Here is a 19,265-nt window from a genome sequence, read left to right on the forward strand (position 1 = left end):
CTTCCGTTCCGCAAAAAGATAGAACTTGCTCTATTTTTTTGTGGTGCGGAAGCACAGAACGGAACCTAAGAAAGCATTCCGTAGTGTTCCGTTCCACACTGTTCCGCATCTCCGGATAAGCGGACCCATTGAAATGAATGGGTCCGCATCCATGATGCGGAATGGCCACGGAACGGTGCCCGTGTATTGCGAATCCGCAAATGCAGTCCGCAATACGGCAACGGGCATCACACGTTCGTGTGAACGAGCCCTAAGGTTGTTTCTGCAGCAAGCACATGGATTTCAGCAAGATGCACTCAGGTGCTCAGGAAAGTGGCAGAAATGTCTGCAAAAAGTGTGCCTCGTGTGACTACAGGTGGTATAAATGTTGTGAAATAGCATGCTGATAATCCACAGCATAGCAACGAAGTGGATGAGATGTCAGAAATCTCATCCAAGCTCTGCAGAGAAAACCCGCAACCTAAACTGATTTGCACAGCACATTTTCAATAGTTTTTATGCTGCAGATGCTACCTGTGCAGTGCAAAGGTTGAAAGGATCAGAAGACTCGCTGCAATTCCAAATAAAATGCTGCCACAAAAAACAAACGGCTATTGGCGTATTTTTTGCAGCGGCAGATTTCAGCCAGATCCAATGTGGATTTTCTGCTGTCTGCCACATGTCTTAGGCTTTTAAGTAAAAATGAATAAATTGTGGTAAAATTGTATAAAAGTGTATAATCTGGAAATGAGTTTGTGGAAAAAAAACTTAGGAATCTGACTCAATATTGACAGTGGTTAATGAAGGTGAAACTAGAATTTACTTTCAAAATATTGCATTATTTTATTTCTAAAGTAGGTCTGTATTTTTATGCTGTGTAATATATGCCGTCTCCCTTTGTATTTTCAGGTCAGTGAAGCAGGAGTTCATCGTCCTCATGTTGGTGGAATTCATGGGCGCAGCAATGATGGATCGTACTCTCTGGTATTAGCTGGTGGATTTGAAGATGAAGTGGTGTGTGTTGTGTATTTATGGATTATGATGGAGTTATTCTTCCTCAGTAGAATAATGGATAACTTCTTGTTTTTGTACATTTTTTTTCATTTTAGGACCGAGGGGATGAGTTCACGTACACAGGAAGTGGTGGCAGAGATCTTTCTGGCAACAAAAGAATTGGCGAGCATTCATTTGATCAAACATTGACTCATATGAACAGGTAATATTTATAAGCTAACGTATCAATTCATGAGTTAAATGGTTCAATTTGTATACATATTCATAAAAAAAGCATTTTATTCCTAATTTAATTTAGGGCGTATTTACACACTCCTCTTTACCTGTAGAGTGTTTTCCAATTGATATAGATGTGAATGAAATAGCTATGTGTTCTCCTTCCTGTGTAGAGCTTTAATAGTTCATAGTAGTACAGTAGTGAATGATGACACTTCTAATGCCAACAGATCGCCATAGATAACATTACTAGATTCCACTAGAGCCTGTAATTATGGAGCATGCAACCTTGATTAATCCCTTCCCAACATGCGCCATGTACGGCACAAAGATAAGTGCCTTCCTGCAATCAACCACTGTATATGTATGGTACAGTACAGTGCACTGATTGGGCTGGCACAGGAGCTGTGCTTGCCCAATCAACAGCAGTGGCCCAGCTGTTACTGACATTGGTGAATGGTCGATTAACCCCTTAGATGCTGCCAACAATGGTGATTGTTGCATCTAAGGGGTTAACAGAGGGAAGGGACTTTCTCTCTGAACCCACGGGCTTCCCACAATGTGATTGTGGGATGCTGATAGCTGGTAAGGCAGCCCGAAGCCTTATAAAGGCCTCGGGATCTGCCAGCTACTGAGGCCCAGGGCTAAGGCTGGGTCTCATAGGCAGCTGTCTGTGTAAGGGTAGGTCTACATGACGACATCTGTCGCGCGACAGATGGGGCACAACTACACTGCAACATTTGTCGCACAACAGTTTTTATGGTGTTCTATGGTGTCGCACTGTGACGCGACAGTCGCAGAAAAATCAATTTTGAATGGATTTTTTGCAACTGTCGCAGTTGCAACATGTCGCAGTGCGACACCATAGACTATCATTATAAAAATTGTCGCACGACATTGGTGCACCTAAGGCCAGGTCTATACGACGACATGTGTAGCGCGACAATAAGTCGCGCAACAGGGCACAACTACACTGCATCATTTGTCGCGCGACAATTTTTATAATGATAGTCTATAGTGTCGCAATGCGACATGCTGCGACGCGACAGTCGCAGAAAATCCATCTCAAATGGATTTTTTGCGACTGTCGCAGTCGCAGCATGTCGCAGTGCGACACCATAGACTATGATTATAAAAATTTGTCGTGCGACAAATGTCTTTGTGTAGACCTAGCCTAATACTGGCAGTCGCAATGCATTGCAATACACTATTTGTTGTAATGCATTGTAAAAGTCCACTAGTGGAACAAAAATAAAAAATAAAAGTTTCAAGTGTAAAATAAATCATCAAGCCCTCTAACTATTGAAAAAAAAATATATGAAAACTAGACATATTAGTATTGACTGGCTCTATAAAAATATGACATAATCTGCCCATTCAGGTGAACGGTGTAAAAAAATAGAAACTTCCAGAACACCAATTTATGGTCACCTTGTGTGATCAAAAAGTATTATGTACCACAAAATGGTACACTTCTACCAAAGGACTTCATAACTGACTTGGTCCTTTAAAATAAAAAGTTGGTTTTGGAAACTTTTTTTTGAACATTTCGAAATGTTCGAAAACCATAAAATTACATTTTCAAAATGATACCAACATAAAGTAGACAAATGGTGAATGTTAAAAACTAGTAACTAGTTTTATGGGATATCACTATCTGTCTTAAAAGCAGAGAAATTCAAATATAGAAAATAGTGAGTTTTTCTATATTTCCTGTAAATTTTGGATTTATTTATTTTTTATAAATAAAGGTAAGACATAGCATTTCAAATTTACCACTAACATGAAGTACAGTGTGTCACAAGAAAACTTTCTCAGAATGGCTTGGATAAATACAAGGATTCCAGAGTTATTACCACATAAATTTACACCTCAGATTTACAAAAATAGGATATGTCAGGAAGGGGTTAAGAGTGTGGAATGGTTTTACTTTCATTGCTAGTTGTTCACCTGGGTTTATTTATTTTACTTTACTTCATATGGCTTTACTTTGAGGTTATCTACAGTATGTTTATTGCCTTATATGTTGTAATTAGAGGTGTTCATTTTTTTTATGTGTGTACCTTTTGTTTGCTGTGCAATAGTTTCACTTTACAAAATTCAAAAAGGAATTAAAATGAGAAAAGTGCAGTATTTACGAGGTAAGTTCACAAATGGGTGATAGCATCGGGTGTTTGTTTCTGGCAGGGGTACAACACCATTGTAGTTAGGGCTCTTTCACACCTGCGTTCTTTTCTTCCGGCATAGAGTTCCGTCGTCGGGGCTCTATGCCGGAAGAATCCTGATCAGGATTATCCCCATGCATTCTGAATGGAGTGAAATCCGTTCAGGATGCATCAGGATGTCTTCAGTTCCGGAACGGAACGTTTTTTGGCCGGAGAAAATACCGCAACATGCTGCGCTTTTTGCTCCGGCCAAAAATCCGGAACACTTGCCGCAATGCCGGATCCGGAATTAATGCCCATTGAAAGGCATTGATCCCGATCCGGCCTTAAGCTAAACGTCGTTTCGGCGCATTGCCGGAGCCGACTTTTAGCTTTTTCTGAATGGTTACCAAGGCTGCCGGGACGCTAAAGTCCTGGCAGCCATGGTAAAGTGTAGTGGGAGCGGGGGAGCAGCATACTTACCGTCCGTGCGGCTCCCCGGGCGCTTCAGAGTGACGTCAGGGCGCCCCAAGCGCATGGATCATGTGATCGCATTGGACACGTCATCCATGCGCTTGGGGCGCTCTGACGTCATTCTGGAGCGCCCCGGGAGCCGCACGGACTGTAAGTATACTGCTCCCCGCTCCTACTATGGCAACCAGGACTTTAATAGCGTCCTGGGTGCCATAGTAACACTGAAAGCATTTTGAAGACGGTTCCGTCTTCAAATGCTTTCAGTACACTTGCGTTTTTCCGGATCCGGAGTGTAATTCCGGCAAGTGGAGTACACGCCGGATCCGGACAACGCAAGTGTGAAAGAGCCCTTAAAAAGAAACATTATCAGATTGCACTTGTTGAGAGGGTGACACATTTGACATAATGGTTATTCCAGCCTTAGACCATGTGTACATCATTGTTTGGATTTTTTTGCTGTTCTGCTTTCTTGTAGGAGCCGAACAGCTAAAATAGTGGAAGTGCCGGGCCCGTCACGTGCCTGACACAAAAGGTGCACGATGCACCACATTAACTGCAGTGGGGTCTGGTTTCCCAGTGGTGTTGGACAAAATAGCACAGCATGTGAACATAGCCTTAGAGCACATATGTATTAAATTTATAGAAAACTCCTTTGAGCAAGGCATGAGCTAGTTGTCAACACATATTAACATATCCTGTTATGCCTAAAACATTGCAGCACATCTGATCGAGTGAGTTGTAATGTACAGTTGTGTTCAAAAAAATAACAGTCAGAAATCACTAACCTGATCAATTACTGTTTTTGGTAGAAATTATGATATTTCTACATGGCAAATAGTTTACTAGCAGGTGTAGTAGAGTAATAGAAACCCAAAAGACCCAACAGTCATGACATGCATGCTGCTGATTCTCTGTAATTCAATCACTTATTGAAAGGAGCATGTTCAAAATAATAGCAATGTGGAGTTTTAATTACTAAGGTCATTCATTCTTTGAAAAACAGGAGGCAATTATTGCTCTTATTTAAGGAAGGAAGGCAGCAAATGTTGTACATGCTGGTTACAGTGCATTTCTCTCTGAAATTCTGAGGAAAATGGGTCATTCCAGACATTGTTCAGAAGAACAGTGTACCTTAATTAAAAAGTTGATTGGAGAGGGGAAAACATATAAAGAAGTGCAGAAAATGATAGGCTGCTCAGCTAAAATGATCGCAAATGTTTAAAATGTCAACCAAAACCTGAAAAACGTGGAAGAAAGCGAGAAACAACCATTCGAATGGATAGAAGAATAGTCAAAATGGCAAGGACTCAGCCAACAATCAGCTCCAGGAAGATGGAAGAAGGTCTAAAGTTACCTGTGAGTACGGTTACATTAGAAGATGCCTATGTGAAGCCAGGCTATCTGCAAAAAGCCCCCGCAAAGTCCCACTGTTGAAAATAAGACGTGTGCTGAAGAGGTTACAATTTGCCAAAGAGCACATTGACTGGCCTAAAGAGACATCTTTTGGACTGATGAAAGTAAGATTGTTCTTTTTGGGTCTAGTGGCCGGAGACAGTTTGTCAGACGACCCCCAAACACTGAATTCAAGCCACAGTACACTGTAAAGACAGTGAAGCATGGTGGCGCAAGCATCATGATATGGGGATGTTTCTGATACTACGGTGTTGGGCCTATTTATCGCATACCAGGGATCATGGATCAGTTTGAATACATCAATTACTTGAAGAGGTCATGCTGCCTTATGCTGAAGAGGAAATGCCCTTGAAATGGATGTTCCAACAAGACGACGACCCCAAACACACCAGTAAAAGTGCAACATCTTGGTTCCAGACCAACAAGATTGATGTTATGGAGTGGCCAGCCCAATCCCCGGATCTTAATCTAATAGAAAACTTGTGGGGTGACCTCAAAAATGCAGTTTCTGAGGCAAAACCAATAAATAGAGAAGAACTGTGGAATGTAGTCCAATCATCCTGGGCTGGAAAACCTGTTCACAGGTGCCAGAAGTTGGTTGACTCCATGCAACACAGATGTACAGCAGTTCTCAGAAACAGTGGCTATACAACTAAATATTAGTTAACTGATTCAAAGGAAAGCAAAATCTTCAAACATTTTTCAGTTTATATAGTGAATGTTTGAGTTTGTAAAGAAGAATACAAACACTGCTATTTTTTTTGAACAGTCTAATATTCACTTTTCTTAAAAATTTTTTAGAGGAACAACACAAATTTGATATATTTTTCTTCACGTTTTGATTTGGAATAGAATGTGTAGTGTTCCCCATGCATTTGTGTGTATGGAAATAAAAGCTATTAGAAGGATTTTGAGCTTTATTCACTTTTTTAAACACACTGCTATTATTTTGAACACAACTGTATGTTGAATCCCTGCTTCATTGCCTCATGGTACGTTTGGTGTCAAGCCACTGGTGCCTCCACAGAGATATGAGGCTTGTAATATGGGTCAGTATACATAAGACTGAGTTACTGTCATATCACTATAAGAATTTAAGCAGATGGCCAATTACGACAAGTTTTCTGCATGCCGCTGTATGTGTTCTTCAGTGGGTAAGACCGATATATTGTCAAAGACCATGTGTAAACCTGTCACAGGCTGCATTTTCAAATCCTGTAAACAGTAGTATTTATGAAACCCAGTAAAAAAATCATTAAAGATAAATGCTACATTACACATTAGGTGTCAAGTGTATTTTTATGGCACTGTACTGTTAATATTGCTATTGCGGTGGTATATATTGTACTTTATAAATGCTGCTGAATTACAATTGGATATTGGGGGTTAGTAATGTCATTATATATATATATATATAAAAAATATGTTGCACACAGTACTCTGTACTTGCTGATAAAAGCTTCTCAAAGGAAAAGGCCCACTTAGCACTATATGTGGTATATGCTTTAAGGCTATCAACACCTTTGCACTTCATTATATTACTATTTGCTTTCTAAATGCAACTTGCTAAATAGTCTTCATTAAAAATACTCTACCATTTTCCTCTGCAGAGTGTGTGTAAGTCCTTCAGCTAGCTGCTGTATCTTCTGAATCTGACATAAATCCGTCAGGGCTCTGTTCCTGTTTCTGCTGGCTCTCTCTGCTTTCCCCCTCCCTTCTCTCAGTGTTGCATATGGCAGGAGGTTGTACAAGGCATATGTTTTTGGAGGGGGGAGGATCCAAGGAGGGCAGCTCACACAGGCTGGGTATAGGAAGGAAAGGTCACACAAGGCAGCGTGCAGGGGGAAGACCGCAGCATTCTGGGGACACAGATCCAGCATACATTACTGGGAGGAACACTTCCACGTGAGAAAAGTCTGAACCTAGGAGAAGGTTGCAACCTGAATACCAGGGGTTCTCAAAATGAATGAAGATGGCATACTGAAACTTAGTACACTTTACTTATTCAAGGTAATCACTAATATGTACAAATCATTTCTTCCATGTCAGAGGTGTCCATGAACTTTAAATGTATCCTTTTCTTATTATTTTTGAATCTGGATGCATTTCCTGATTTCTGAAATATCTGGAGGTATGGACTATAGATGGAGAGCTCTTATATAACAGCTTCTGTTACATGTTACTTGCCACTATAGTATTAATAGGTTGTGTTAAGCAATTTGGAATGTGATGACTTTATAATAAATAATGTACTTCTATTTTGTATATTCTTCTAGGGCCCTGGCCCTAAACTGTGATGCAGCCCTGAATGATAAAGATGGAGCAGAGTCTAAAAATTGGAGAGCTGGAAAGCCTGTCCGAGTTGTACGGAGCTCGAAAGGTCGTAGGATCAGCAAATATGCCCCTGAAGATGGCAACAGATACGATGGCATTTACAAGGTCTTTTCCCCCAGGGGAATAACTGCCTTACTTAAAATACTTGCTAGAACAAATGTGGTGCATGTGAATTGTTGTTTTTTCATCGTTTTATGTTTATTCTAATAATTAATCCACAAGTAAACAGAATGAATACTGCTGATTTTTATTTTTACTTAGGTGGTGAAATACTGGCCTGAAATAGGCAAGTGTGGGTTTCTGGTGTGGCGCTATCTCTTAAGGAGAGATGATGTGGAGCCTGCTCCTTGGACTGCAGAGGGCATAGAACGTTCAAAGAAGCTTGGACTAACTTTGCAGGTGAGACATGCAATGTATGTGCCTCTCAGCAGCATACAGTATGTATTTGTAGTTCCATATCAGTAATTCATATACACTACATTACAGAACATCATATCCGGGTGTGCTTGCTGCACATTTCAAATTCCTGGGCCCCCTGATGCTTCATGATGTAAATGCACTTCATGGGTTGCCTTGCCATGAGGTTCCATGACATGCATTTACATCAGGAAGACCGGAGGGGCACAGAAGCTTTGCCCATGCGACCAGCAGCAACCAATAGCTAATTATGGCAACTGGTGACCTAACAAGGGCCCCATGGGTCTGAGATAGGTTTCTGCCTATTAGGCCGTGCCAGAAGCTAGTGAGGGAGGACAAGGCATATCACAATGCTCTGATGTTCATTTAGGAGATGCACTTAGAAATGAAGAATTAGTTGTCGTGTGGCAGGAGAACATGTGCCAAACCAAGGGAGCAGTCCAGCACACTAACAGAGTTGAAAATTGCAAGGTGCTGTCACCTCTCCTGAATTGAATTTTTCAGTATTTACTTGTATTCTCCGTTAAATAAAGCTGGAGCATATTTCTTCTTAGTACTGGGTTGTACCTGCTGGATTTGTTTGTTGGTAAAATTTCCGTAGTCAATAGCATGGGTCCCTACAGTCTGGTTCTGTCAGTACTGATGGTGTCAGACTGTTGCTAATATTCTGTTCTACTCCCAACTCCTTTTGCATGTGAAGACTATCCGTTAGGTATTTGCATATATTCATCAACTCCTTGTACCCCTTATTCTTACTATTCCTTAAATGAGTGTAAACTGAATTATCCTCAGACCTTTGGAAGGAGAAGGAGATAAGTACGCAGGTCAGAAGGTGATGCAGGAAGACGCAGGTCATAAAGGAGGCAGCATGGAAATATGAGAAGCCTACCATGTGACGTTGATACATGCTTTCAAATGCAACCACTTTATTATTCTAATGCTGTATTGGTAACCTCTACCCACACTTTGTCATAAAAATCCAGCCTTAAATGTTTTGCATTTCATGTAGTTCCCAGAAGGATATTTGGAGGCCATGGCTAACAAGGAGAAAAAAGATAAGGTTAAGAAGCAGCCTGTGAAATCTGAGCTAAGCAGTCCAGCTAGCCCCAATAATCAGACTCCCCGAAGTGGTGCTGAGAACCAGAACAAGGAGGAAAACGCAGAGCAACACAGCCATTCTACCCGTAGCAGCTCAAGACACAGCAGCACCCAAAGCAATGGAAACGAGAAGAGACCTTCCGAGGATGGTGCGTGTATAAAAAGGATGTCAAACAGAATGAATACTTGGATCAGTGGCCCATCTAAAACAATGAGTTACATTTATTTTATGCACTTATATAGCGCTACTATATTCCGCAGCACTTTACAGACATCCTCTTCACTGTCCCCAGTGGGGCTCACAATCTAAGGTCCCTATCAGTATGTGTTTGGAGTGTGGGAGGAAACCAGAGTACCCGGAAGAAACCCACGCAAACACGGGGAGAACATACAAACTCCATGCAGATGTTGTCCTTGTCAGATTCGAACCTAGGACCCCAGCGCTGCAAGGCACCAGTGCTAACCACTGAGCCACCGTCCCTTAGTGACCACTTAGTGACCACTAATACGCCTTTTTACTGACTTAAACAAAAGGGGTTTAAGACAGATAGCTGGTGATTTCACTATGGGGGTTCCACAGATGCTGCGGCATTTGAGTGATTAAATGACCTGGATCAGCGTTATGTCTGATCCAGGTCATTAGAGCCGGCTGTAATACATGACTGTCACACGCCACGTATGGATGGACAAATGTCTTTTTTCGGCCTTATATACTATGTTACTAGCTGATAAATCCGCTCCATACACCTCTTGCACCTGCTGACATACTATTACGTCATGGGGACTGAATTTTTTTTTACATTTTTGTATTGCTGTGTCCCACAACAATTTCTTCATTAAAAGTCTTGTAACTTATTAGATCTGTCACCAGCAATGTTAATACGTCCTCCCCAGATCCAGATTTCTTGTCTATCCACATTTACTCTGGTGCATTCCCAATGAATAAACATTTGTAACTGTGCAGCATAATATAATTAAAATGGGAAATGAGAAACCTCGGTCTTTCAGATGCACAACACTGGCGTTTTGGCTTTCCATTTGTGAGATCCGTTCAGGGCTCTCACAAGCGGTCCAAAACGGATCAGTTTGCATTCTAATGCATTCTAAATGGAAAAGGATTCGCTCAGAATGCATCAGTTCAGTCTATATTCTGCTTTGGAGGCGGACACCAAAACGCTGCTTGCAGCATTTTGGTGTCCGTCTGATGAAACTGAGCCAAACGGATCCGTTCTGACACACTATGTAAGTCAATAGGGACGGATCCGTCTTCTGTGACACAATCTGGCACAATAGAAAACGGATCCGTCCTCCATTGACTTTCAGTGGTGTTCAACATGGATCCGTCTTGGCTATGTTAAAGATAATACAAACAGATCCGTTCTGAACGGATGCAGATGGTTGCATTATCTGAACGGATCCATCTATGACGGATCCGCACAAAACGCGAGTGTGAAAGTAGCCTAAAAATGATTAGAATTCTCTAATCTTGCCACATAATCTCATTCATTAGTTACACACTAACCCGTCTCTCTGCTTTTACAGCAGCCACAGCCTTTCTTGACCAATGCTTTAAACTGAAGACCACATTTTCCCACTGGACTAATTGTTTTTTTTGTTTTAGATGACGTAGAAGAGGTTGTACCATCCAAATTGATTAAGCGTTCAGAAGAAGAACGAGGTGAAGCATTTGAGCTCACTGAACAACAGCATTGGCTCATTAAGGAGGACTCTCTTAACCAGAAGCTTTGGGATGAGGTTCTTTCCTCTATCAAGGAAGGTCCGGTAGGTGTAAAAGCTTGTGCCATTTTCTCTATGTAGGTGCTCCCGCCAGCTTAGTCGTACACTTTTAACAATATCGCAGCCCTGCATGGTCCAGGACAATTTTGAAACCCTCCTTAGAGTCTCTAATTACATCTTTACAAATATTGGTTTTGCTTTAAATATCCCATCAAAGCAAATCCCTTATATACACCACTTTGTATACATGCAGTGTATTATTCCACTAAACAAAAAGAATAAATAGATTTTAGAAAACTGTAATATGGACAAATTGTATGCTCTGTTTTATTGCCGCAATGCACTGACCTCGATTGGTCTATGGTGATTTAGGTTTGATTCAGTTTAACAGTGGTAAGTCTGGCTGCCGCAACACGGACCCTAAAATGTTGGAGAATTACTGGTGCATAGAAAAGACTCTTAGTTGCCCATAGCAACCAATCAGCCTCCACTTTCATTTTTTTTTTCCCAGAGGAGCTCTAAAAAAAGAAAAGGATTAATCTCCCCCTATATGTCTAAGGGCCCATTCACACGACCATATATTTGAGTCAGCATCCGTTCCGCAATTTTAAAGAACGGATACGGACCCATTCATTCCAATGCGGCCGCAAAAGATGCGCTGTCCGCATCTGTACTTCCATTCTGCGGTGCCATAAAAAAGAAAGATCTGCCTAATCTTGCCCAGGGACAAGAATACGTTATGTTCATAATAGGGGCTTCCGTTCCGCAAAATGCACATGGCAAGCATCCGTGTCTTGCAGATCCACAATTTTTAGACCCCAAAACGAATATGGTCATCTGAATGAGCCCTAAAAGTGATCTTGCATCCCAAGATGTAAAAAAGTTATCATTTCCTGTGGTAATCGCTATAATGATGTATTAAAAAACTTTTGTTTTCTAGAAATTTCTGAATAAAGTTGAACAAACATTCATGTGTGTCTGCTGTCAAGAGTTGGTGTATCAACCTGTAACAACAGCATGCCTCCATAATGTGTGCAAAGTAAGTGATATTTCATCATTGGGATTGATTTCTAAGTGTGAGAGTACAACCACTCGGAGCAGCAGTGCTGCACTTGGGACTTGGGATGCGACCACCTGCGGCTGAGTATCGTGCGGCCGTACAAACCACAACTGCATCCTATCAACTAATTACAACAGGATTTTTTCTTGTGTTGACTGTTAATGGCTGCACATTTTTGGAGGTTATTGCACTGCCATTAACAGTGAAATGGAAGAAAAATGCGGCTGTAAATAGTTAACAGGATGCAGCTGCAGCTTGTATGACTGCATCCCAAGTGCAGCACAGCCTCTCTGTGTGGTCGTACCTGGACATGAAAATTCTGGCAGTACTTTGTGATCAATAAATAGCATATTTTTCGTCTTATAAGATGCACCTGATGATAAGACGTAGCCCAGGTTTTAGACGGAAAAAAAATAAAAATATTTTTCATCAGACCCCCGTATCACTAATGATTATTTTTTTCTCCAATTAAGCCCAGATAGTGACACACATTCTTTTTTTTTCATTATTATTATTTTTTTTCTGGTTGTGGATATTGTTTTTATTCTATTTTCTATGCAAGATGTTGGGGCAGCCATCTTCTCTGAGCATTTTTTTTTATGATTGCTTGTTACTCATTTTTGGTTACAAATATTTTTTTTTCAATTGGCCTTTTTTCTTAAATATTGAGCTGTTCTGTCACAAAGGGTTAATTTTTTTTTTTAGCTGTGTTACTGGTACATTCACTTTCATTTTGTGCTGGTCATCTAATAAACCTTATCTCTAAACCACTGAGATCATAAACACTTATTTAAGCCACATTCTTATCAATAAGATAAGAACTGAGCTATAATGAGTGTTTATAATGTCAGAGAGCAGGGATAAGGAGTCCGTCTGCTCCTGGTCTGATGGAAAAGACAGAAAATCCAAAGGGAGCTACTAGAGTAAGTCAGCTCTGTACAGAAAAAAGGACGCCATATTTTTAATAAAGACCAATTCCCCAAAAAATATTTTCGCTCAAAATGTGTACAATGCAATAATAAAAAATAGGCCCCCAAAGGTGTACATAGCCTTTCAGTAGGGTTGTCACGATACCAGAATTTGAACTTCGATTTTGATACCAAGTATCACTATACTTGATACCAAATCAATACCTTGCAAAGCGATGAAATAGATTTTATCTTTCATTGTAATTCTGCCTGTGATAATGACTGCTGAAAAGTGATCTTTATTAGGCTTGTGGCAAGCGAGAAAAAATTCTTTAAAAAAATTCTTTAAAAAATGTTTAGAATATACAGTGGATATAAAAAGTCTACACACCCCTGTTAAAATGTCAGGTTTCTGTGATGTAAAAAAAATGAGACAAAGAAAAATCATTTCAGAACTTTTTCCACCTTTAATGTGACCTATAAACTGTACAACTCAATTGAAAAACAAACTGAAATCTTTTAGGTAGAGGGAAGAAAAAATATAAAAAATAAAATATGGTTGCATAAGTGTGCACACCCTTAAACTAATACTTTGTAAAAGCACCTTTTGATTTTATTACAGCACTCAGTCTTTTTGGGTATGAGTCTATTAGCATGGCACATTTTGACTTGGCAAGATTTGCCCACTCTTCTTTGCAAAAACACTCCAAATCTGTCAGATTGCAAGGGCATCTCCTGTACACAGCCCTCTTTAGCTCACCCCACAGATTTTCAATCGGATTCAGGTCTGGGTTCTGGCTGGGCCATTCCAAAATTTTAATCTTCTTCTTCTGGTGAAGCCATTCCTTTGTTGATTTGGCTGTATGCTTTGGGTCGTTGTCATGCTGAAAGATGAAGTTCCTCTTCATGTTCAGCTTTCTAACAGAAGCCTGACTGTTTTGTTCCAATATTGACTGGTATTTGTAACTGTTCATAATTCCCTCTAGCTTAACTAAGGCCCCAGTTCCAGCTGAAGAAAAACAGCCCCAAAGCATGATGCTGCCACCACCATGCTTCACTGTGGGTATGGTGTTCTTTTGTTGATGTGCAGTGTTGTTTTTGGGCCAAACATATCTTTTGGAATTATGGCCAAAAAGTTCAACCTTGGTTTCATCAGACCATATTACCTTTTCCCACATGCTTTTGGGAGACTTCAGATGTGTTTTTGCAAAATGTAGCCTGGCTTGGATGTTTTTCTTGGTAAGAAAAGGCTTTCGTCTTGCCACTCTACCCCATAGCCCAGACATATGAAGAATACGGGAGATTGTTGTCACATGTACCACACAGCCAGTACTTGCCAGATATTCCTGCAGCTCCTTTAATGTTTCTGTAGGCCTCTTGGTAGCCTCCCAGACCAGTTTTCTTCTAGTCTTTTCATCAATTTTGGAGGAACTTCCAGTTCTTGGTAATGTCACTGTTATGCCATATTTTCTCAACTTGATGATGACTGTCTTCACTGTGTTCCATGGTATATCTAATGCCTTGGAAATTCTTTTGTACCCTTCTCCTGACTGATACCTTTTAATAATGAGATCCCTCTGATGCTTTGGAAGCTCTTTGTGGACCATGGCTTTTTCTGTGGGATGCGACTAAGAAAATTTCAGGAAAGACCAACTAGAGCAGCTGAACTTTATTTGGGGTTAATCAAAGGCACTTTAAATGATGGCAGGTGTATGCTGACTCCTATTTAACATGATTTTGAATGTGATTGCTTAATTCTGAACACAGCTACATCCCCAGTTATAAGAGGGTGTGCACACCTAAAAGATTTCAGTTTGTTTTTCAATTAAAGGGATTCTGTCATCAAGATTTTCGATATGGAGCTGTTCATATCATCCTCTGTCTCCATTATCTAATTAAAAATATACTAGTTTTACCCCCACCTGTCCTTTAATTTTGGATAAAAATTTGTTTTATTAATATGCTAATTACCTTACTAACATTCCCAAGGGGCTGTCCCTTCGGACTTTTGTGCCCAGCCGCGCCCCTTATCTCGTAGCCCAGCGCCTCCCCACTGCTAATTATGCACTCCTCTCATCGCAGATGGTGCGCCATAATCTCACGCATGCACCCTAAATCCACTGGTCAGCGCCCGCGGGCGAAGTGCGCAGACAGCGCTTCGTTCGCTGAGGCTGCTGCCAGGACACCACGCGGGCGCTGACCAGTGGATTTAGGGCGCATGCGCGAGATTACGGCGCACCATTGGCGATGAGAGGAGTGCATAATAAGCAGTGGGGCGGCGCTTGGCTACGAGATGAGGGGTGCGGCTGAGCACAAATGGCTGGAGGGACAGCCCCTTGGGCACGCTAGTAAGGTAATTAGCATATTAATAAAACCGATTTTTATCCAAAATGAAAGGACATGTGGGGGTAAAACTAGTATATTTTTAATTAGATAATGGAGACTGAGAGGATGATATGAACAGCTCCATATTGAAAATCTTGATGACAGAATCCCTTTAACCCCTTAGGGACCCATGACGTACCGGTACGGCATGGATCCCGAGTCCTTAAGGACCCATGACGTACCGGTACGTCATGAGTTTAAAGTGAGATTGTGGCACCCCAGGGGTTAATCCGCACAGGATGCCGGCTGAAATCATTCAGCCGGCATCCTGTCACAACGCTTGGGGGGGTCATATGACCCCCCGTATCGGCGATCGCAGCAAACCGCAGGTCAATTCAGACCTGCGGTTTGTTGCGATTTCTGCTGTTTAGTGTGGCACAAATATATATGTATGTTGCGGGCGGTGCGGGAGGCGGGCGGTGCGGCAGGCGGGATATTGTACTGTACTGTATTATACAGATATCAGACCCACTGGATCTTCAAGAACCAAGTGGGTCTGGGTAAAAAAAAAGTAAGAAAAAGTGAAAATCAAAAAACACATTTATCACTAATTAAAAATGAAAAAAAAAAAAATTCCCTACACATGTTTGGTATCGCTGCGTCCGTAACGACCTGATCTATAAAATGGTCATGTTACTTTCCCCGCACGGTGAACGCGATAAAAAAAAAATTAAAAAAAATGAGAAAATTGAAATTTTGCCCACCTTACTTCCCAAAAAAGGTAATAAAAGTGATCAAAAAAGTCGCATGTATGCCAAAATAGTGCCAATCAAACCGTCATCTCATCCCGCAAAAAATGAGACCCTACCCAAGATAATCGCCTAAAAACTGAAAAAACTATGGCTCTTAGACTATGGAAACACTAAAACATGATTTTTTTTGTTTCAAAAATGAAATCATTGTGTAAAACTTACATAAATAAAAAAAATATACATATTAGGTATCGCCGTGTCCGTATCGATCGGCTCTATAAAAATATCACATGACTTAACCCCTCAGGTGACCACCGTAAAAAAAAAAAAAAAAAAAGTTTAAAAAAAGCAATTTTTTGTCATCTTACGTCACAAAAAGTGCAATAGCAAGCGATCAAAAAGTCATATGTACCCCAAAATAGTGCCAATACAGCCATCTCATCCCGCAAAAAATTATACCCTACTTAAGATAATCGCCCAAAAACTGAAAAAACTATGGCTCTTAGACTATGGAGACACAAACTTTTTTTGTTTTAAAAATGAAATCATTGTGTAAAACTTACATAAATAAAAAAAATTGTATACATATTAGGTATCGCCGCGTCCGTGACAACCTGCTCTATAAAATTACCACATGATCTAACCTGTCAGATGAATGTTGTAAATAACAAAAAAGCTATTTCTTGTTAACTTGCCGCACAAAAAGTGTAATATAGAGCAACCAAAAATCATATGTACCCTAAACTAGTACCAACAAAACTGCCACCTTATCCCGTAGTTTGTAAAATGGGGTCACGTTTTTGGAGTTTCTACTCTAGGGTTGCATCAGGGGGGCTTCAAATGGGACATGGTGTCCAAAAAACCAGTCCAGCAAAATCTGCCTTCCAAAAACCGTATGGCATTCCTTTCCTTCTGCGCCCTGCCGTGTGCCCGTACAGCGGTTTACAACCACATATGAGGTGTTTCGGTAAACTACAGAATCAGGGCCATAAATATTGAGTTTTGTTTGGCTGTTAACCCTTGCTTTGTTACTTGAAAAAAAATATTAAAATGGAAAATCTGCCAAAAAAGTCAAATTTTGAAATTCTATCTCTATTTTCCATTAAATCTTGTGCAACACCTAAAGGGTTAATAAAGTTTGTAAAATCAGTTTTGAATACCTTGAGAGGTGTAGTTTCTTAGATGGGGTCACTTTTAGGGAGATTCTACTCTAGGGGTGCATCAGGGGGGCTTCAAATGGGACATGGTGTCAAAAAACCAGTCCAGCAAAATCTGTCTTCCAAAAACCAAACGGCGCACCTTTCACTCTACGCCCGCTGTGTGGCCGTACAGTAGTTTACAGCCACATATGGGGTGTTTCTGTAAACGGCAGAGTCAGGGCAATAAAGATACAGTCTTGTTTGGCTGTTAACCCTTGCTTTGTTAGTGGAAAAAATGGGTTAAAATGGAAAATTAGGGGAAAAAAATGAAATTCTCAAATTTCATCCCCATTTGCCAATAACTCTTGTGCAACACCTAAAGGGTTAACGAAGTTTGTAAAATCAGTTTTGAATACCTTGAGGGGTTTAGTTTATAAAAAAAATAATTTTTTGACTTCATTTTACCAGTGTCATGAAGTACAATATGTGACGAAAAAAACAATCTCAGAATGGCCTGGATAAGTCAAAGCGTTTTAAAGTTATGAGCACTTAAAGTGACACTGGTCAGATTTGCAAAAAATGGCCAAGTCCTTAAGGTGAAATAGGGCTGAGTCCTTAAGGGGTTAAGTGGTACAGTTTATAGGTCACATTAAAGGTGGAAAAAGTTCTGAAATAATTTATTTTTGTCAAATTTTTTTACATCACAGAAACCTGACATTTTAACAGGGGTGTGTAGACTTTTTATATCCACTGTATATAAAGACTTACTTGAAAATTTTTTAAGAAAATCAACAATTAAAAAAAATATGTTTTAACATTAAACTTGATTTAAAAATAGGCCATTTTGTGATGATACATTCCCTTATAAATACCTTATGCTTAGGGGATTTTTCGGTTGTTTCTACAAGAGCTAATGCATAATCTTGGTTGTTATTTAGAGCTGCTTGCAACGATCCTTCCGAGCTGAGGTCTACACTTGTCCAGCATGCCGCTATGACCTTGGAAAGACTTACAATATGGTTCCAAATAAGGTCCTGCAGACATTGCTTGACCAGTTTTTCCCTGGTTACAGCAAAGGACGATGATTTGTTATGCTCCCAGAGCATCTCTTTTTGACATTTTATAAATAAAGACATTCTTCTCAAATCACGAAAAGGAACGTGGACCAACAGGCACCATGGATCTCAAGCACCACCTTTCTCCGTGTCACCATGTCTTCAGTTCTTGGCTGTCTCAGTATCCGAGGTAGTTTGCCTGCTAAGGCCACTGATTTGAAAGAACTTGTGCAGCATCCTTGCTACTACACTCGATACTTGCTTGTTTTCATCCAACTACCTCAAGACAGAGAAGAAAACATGGAGACGAAGAGATTAAAAGATTGGTTATCTGATGTTTAGCAACACACTGCCTCTGGAAGTTGTGCCTGGTCCACTAGTCTTCTTTGCTCCGGTGCCGAGAGGAGTCCACAGTGCGTTGCAGGGCAAAGGCTTGTCGACACCTTTCAGGACTGAAGGGCTCAGTGTACACTGACAGCACTTAGTTGTAAACATATGTTAGACTAAAGAGCAGCAGATTTATTGTAATGTTTTCCTTTCTTCCCAGCTTCTATTTTTTCCTTCCCTTCTGTTTTTTTTCTTCTGCAGAGCTGCTTATTGTACTTTTTTACCGTGAGCTTCTTTCTGCTACATAATTTTTACCCTATACAGTTTGACTACTAATTACTAATGAGAACAATATATATGCATTGTTGCTACATTAGTGTAACGTGATATGTGTTCTAACCTTTTTTTGTTGCTCTTAGAGCTAATCACAACATACTAGGCTTGTGATTTTTCTTTTCTATACATTGTCACTTTGGTATTAGTTTACAAGCTGTATGCTGTAGTAGAGCCTTGTATCAGTGGTAATGCAATCTGCAGAGCATTGCAAATGGGTGATGGTATTAGCTGGAGAGGGTCTGAAATAGCTTCCTATTGTGATTTCAAATTTTATACACAGTATATTCCCTAAAATGTACCTTATTAAATATTTTATGATTCTGACATGTTGCTTGTGTTGTACTGTCTGTACTGTGTGCCTCTTTTGTTTTTTGTACATGAGGTAATATCTACCATATTTTTCAGACTATAATACGCACCTAGGATTTGGAGGAGGAAAATAAGATTAAAATATTTTTCTGCACACCTCAGATCAGACCCCCATTCTTCATCAGACCTCAGATCAAACCCCATAATCAGACCACCAATCTCCATCGG

The 19,265-nt window shown here is 40.3% G+C and overlaps 1 protein-coding gene across 2 annotated transcripts in view; it reads left to right on the forward strand.

The window, feature by feature from the left end:
- The window catches only part of UHRF2 (ubiquitin like with PHD and ring finger domains 2), a 130,850-nt gene extending 111,798 nt beyond the window's left edge, over positions 1 to 19,052 (forward strand). The window contains exons 9-16 of one of the 2 annotated variants that reach the window (XM_040417149.1): positions 884 to 993; positions 1,089 to 1,195; positions 7,517 to 7,679; positions 7,836 to 7,973; positions 9,001 to 9,238; positions 10,711 to 10,871; positions 11,767 to 11,865; positions 17,949 to 19,052. In XM_040417149.1, the coding sequence (XP_040273083.1) occupies positions 884 to 993; positions 1,089 to 1,195; positions 7,517 to 7,679; positions 7,836 to 7,973; positions 9,001 to 9,238; positions 10,711 to 10,871; positions 11,767 to 11,865; positions 17,949 to 18,095 (1,163 nt within the window). In that variant the 3' untranslated portion in view covers positions 18,096 to 19,052. The remainder of the gene's footprint in view (positions 1 to 883; positions 994 to 1,088; positions 1,196 to 7,516; positions 7,680 to 7,835; positions 7,974 to 9,000; positions 9,239 to 10,710; positions 10,872 to 11,766; positions 11,866 to 17,948) is intronic. The other variant, XM_040417147.1, reaches the window with a different exon arrangement.
- The last annotated feature ends 213 nt before the right edge of the window (positions 19,053 to 19,265 follow it).

The sequence above is a fragment of the Bufo bufo genome, chromosome 2, assembly GCF_905171765.1.
Source record: "Bufo bufo chromosome 2, aBufBuf1.1, whole genome shotgun sequence".
Lineage (NCBI taxonomy): Eukaryota > Metazoa > Chordata > Amphibia > Anura > Bufonidae > Bufo > Bufo bufo.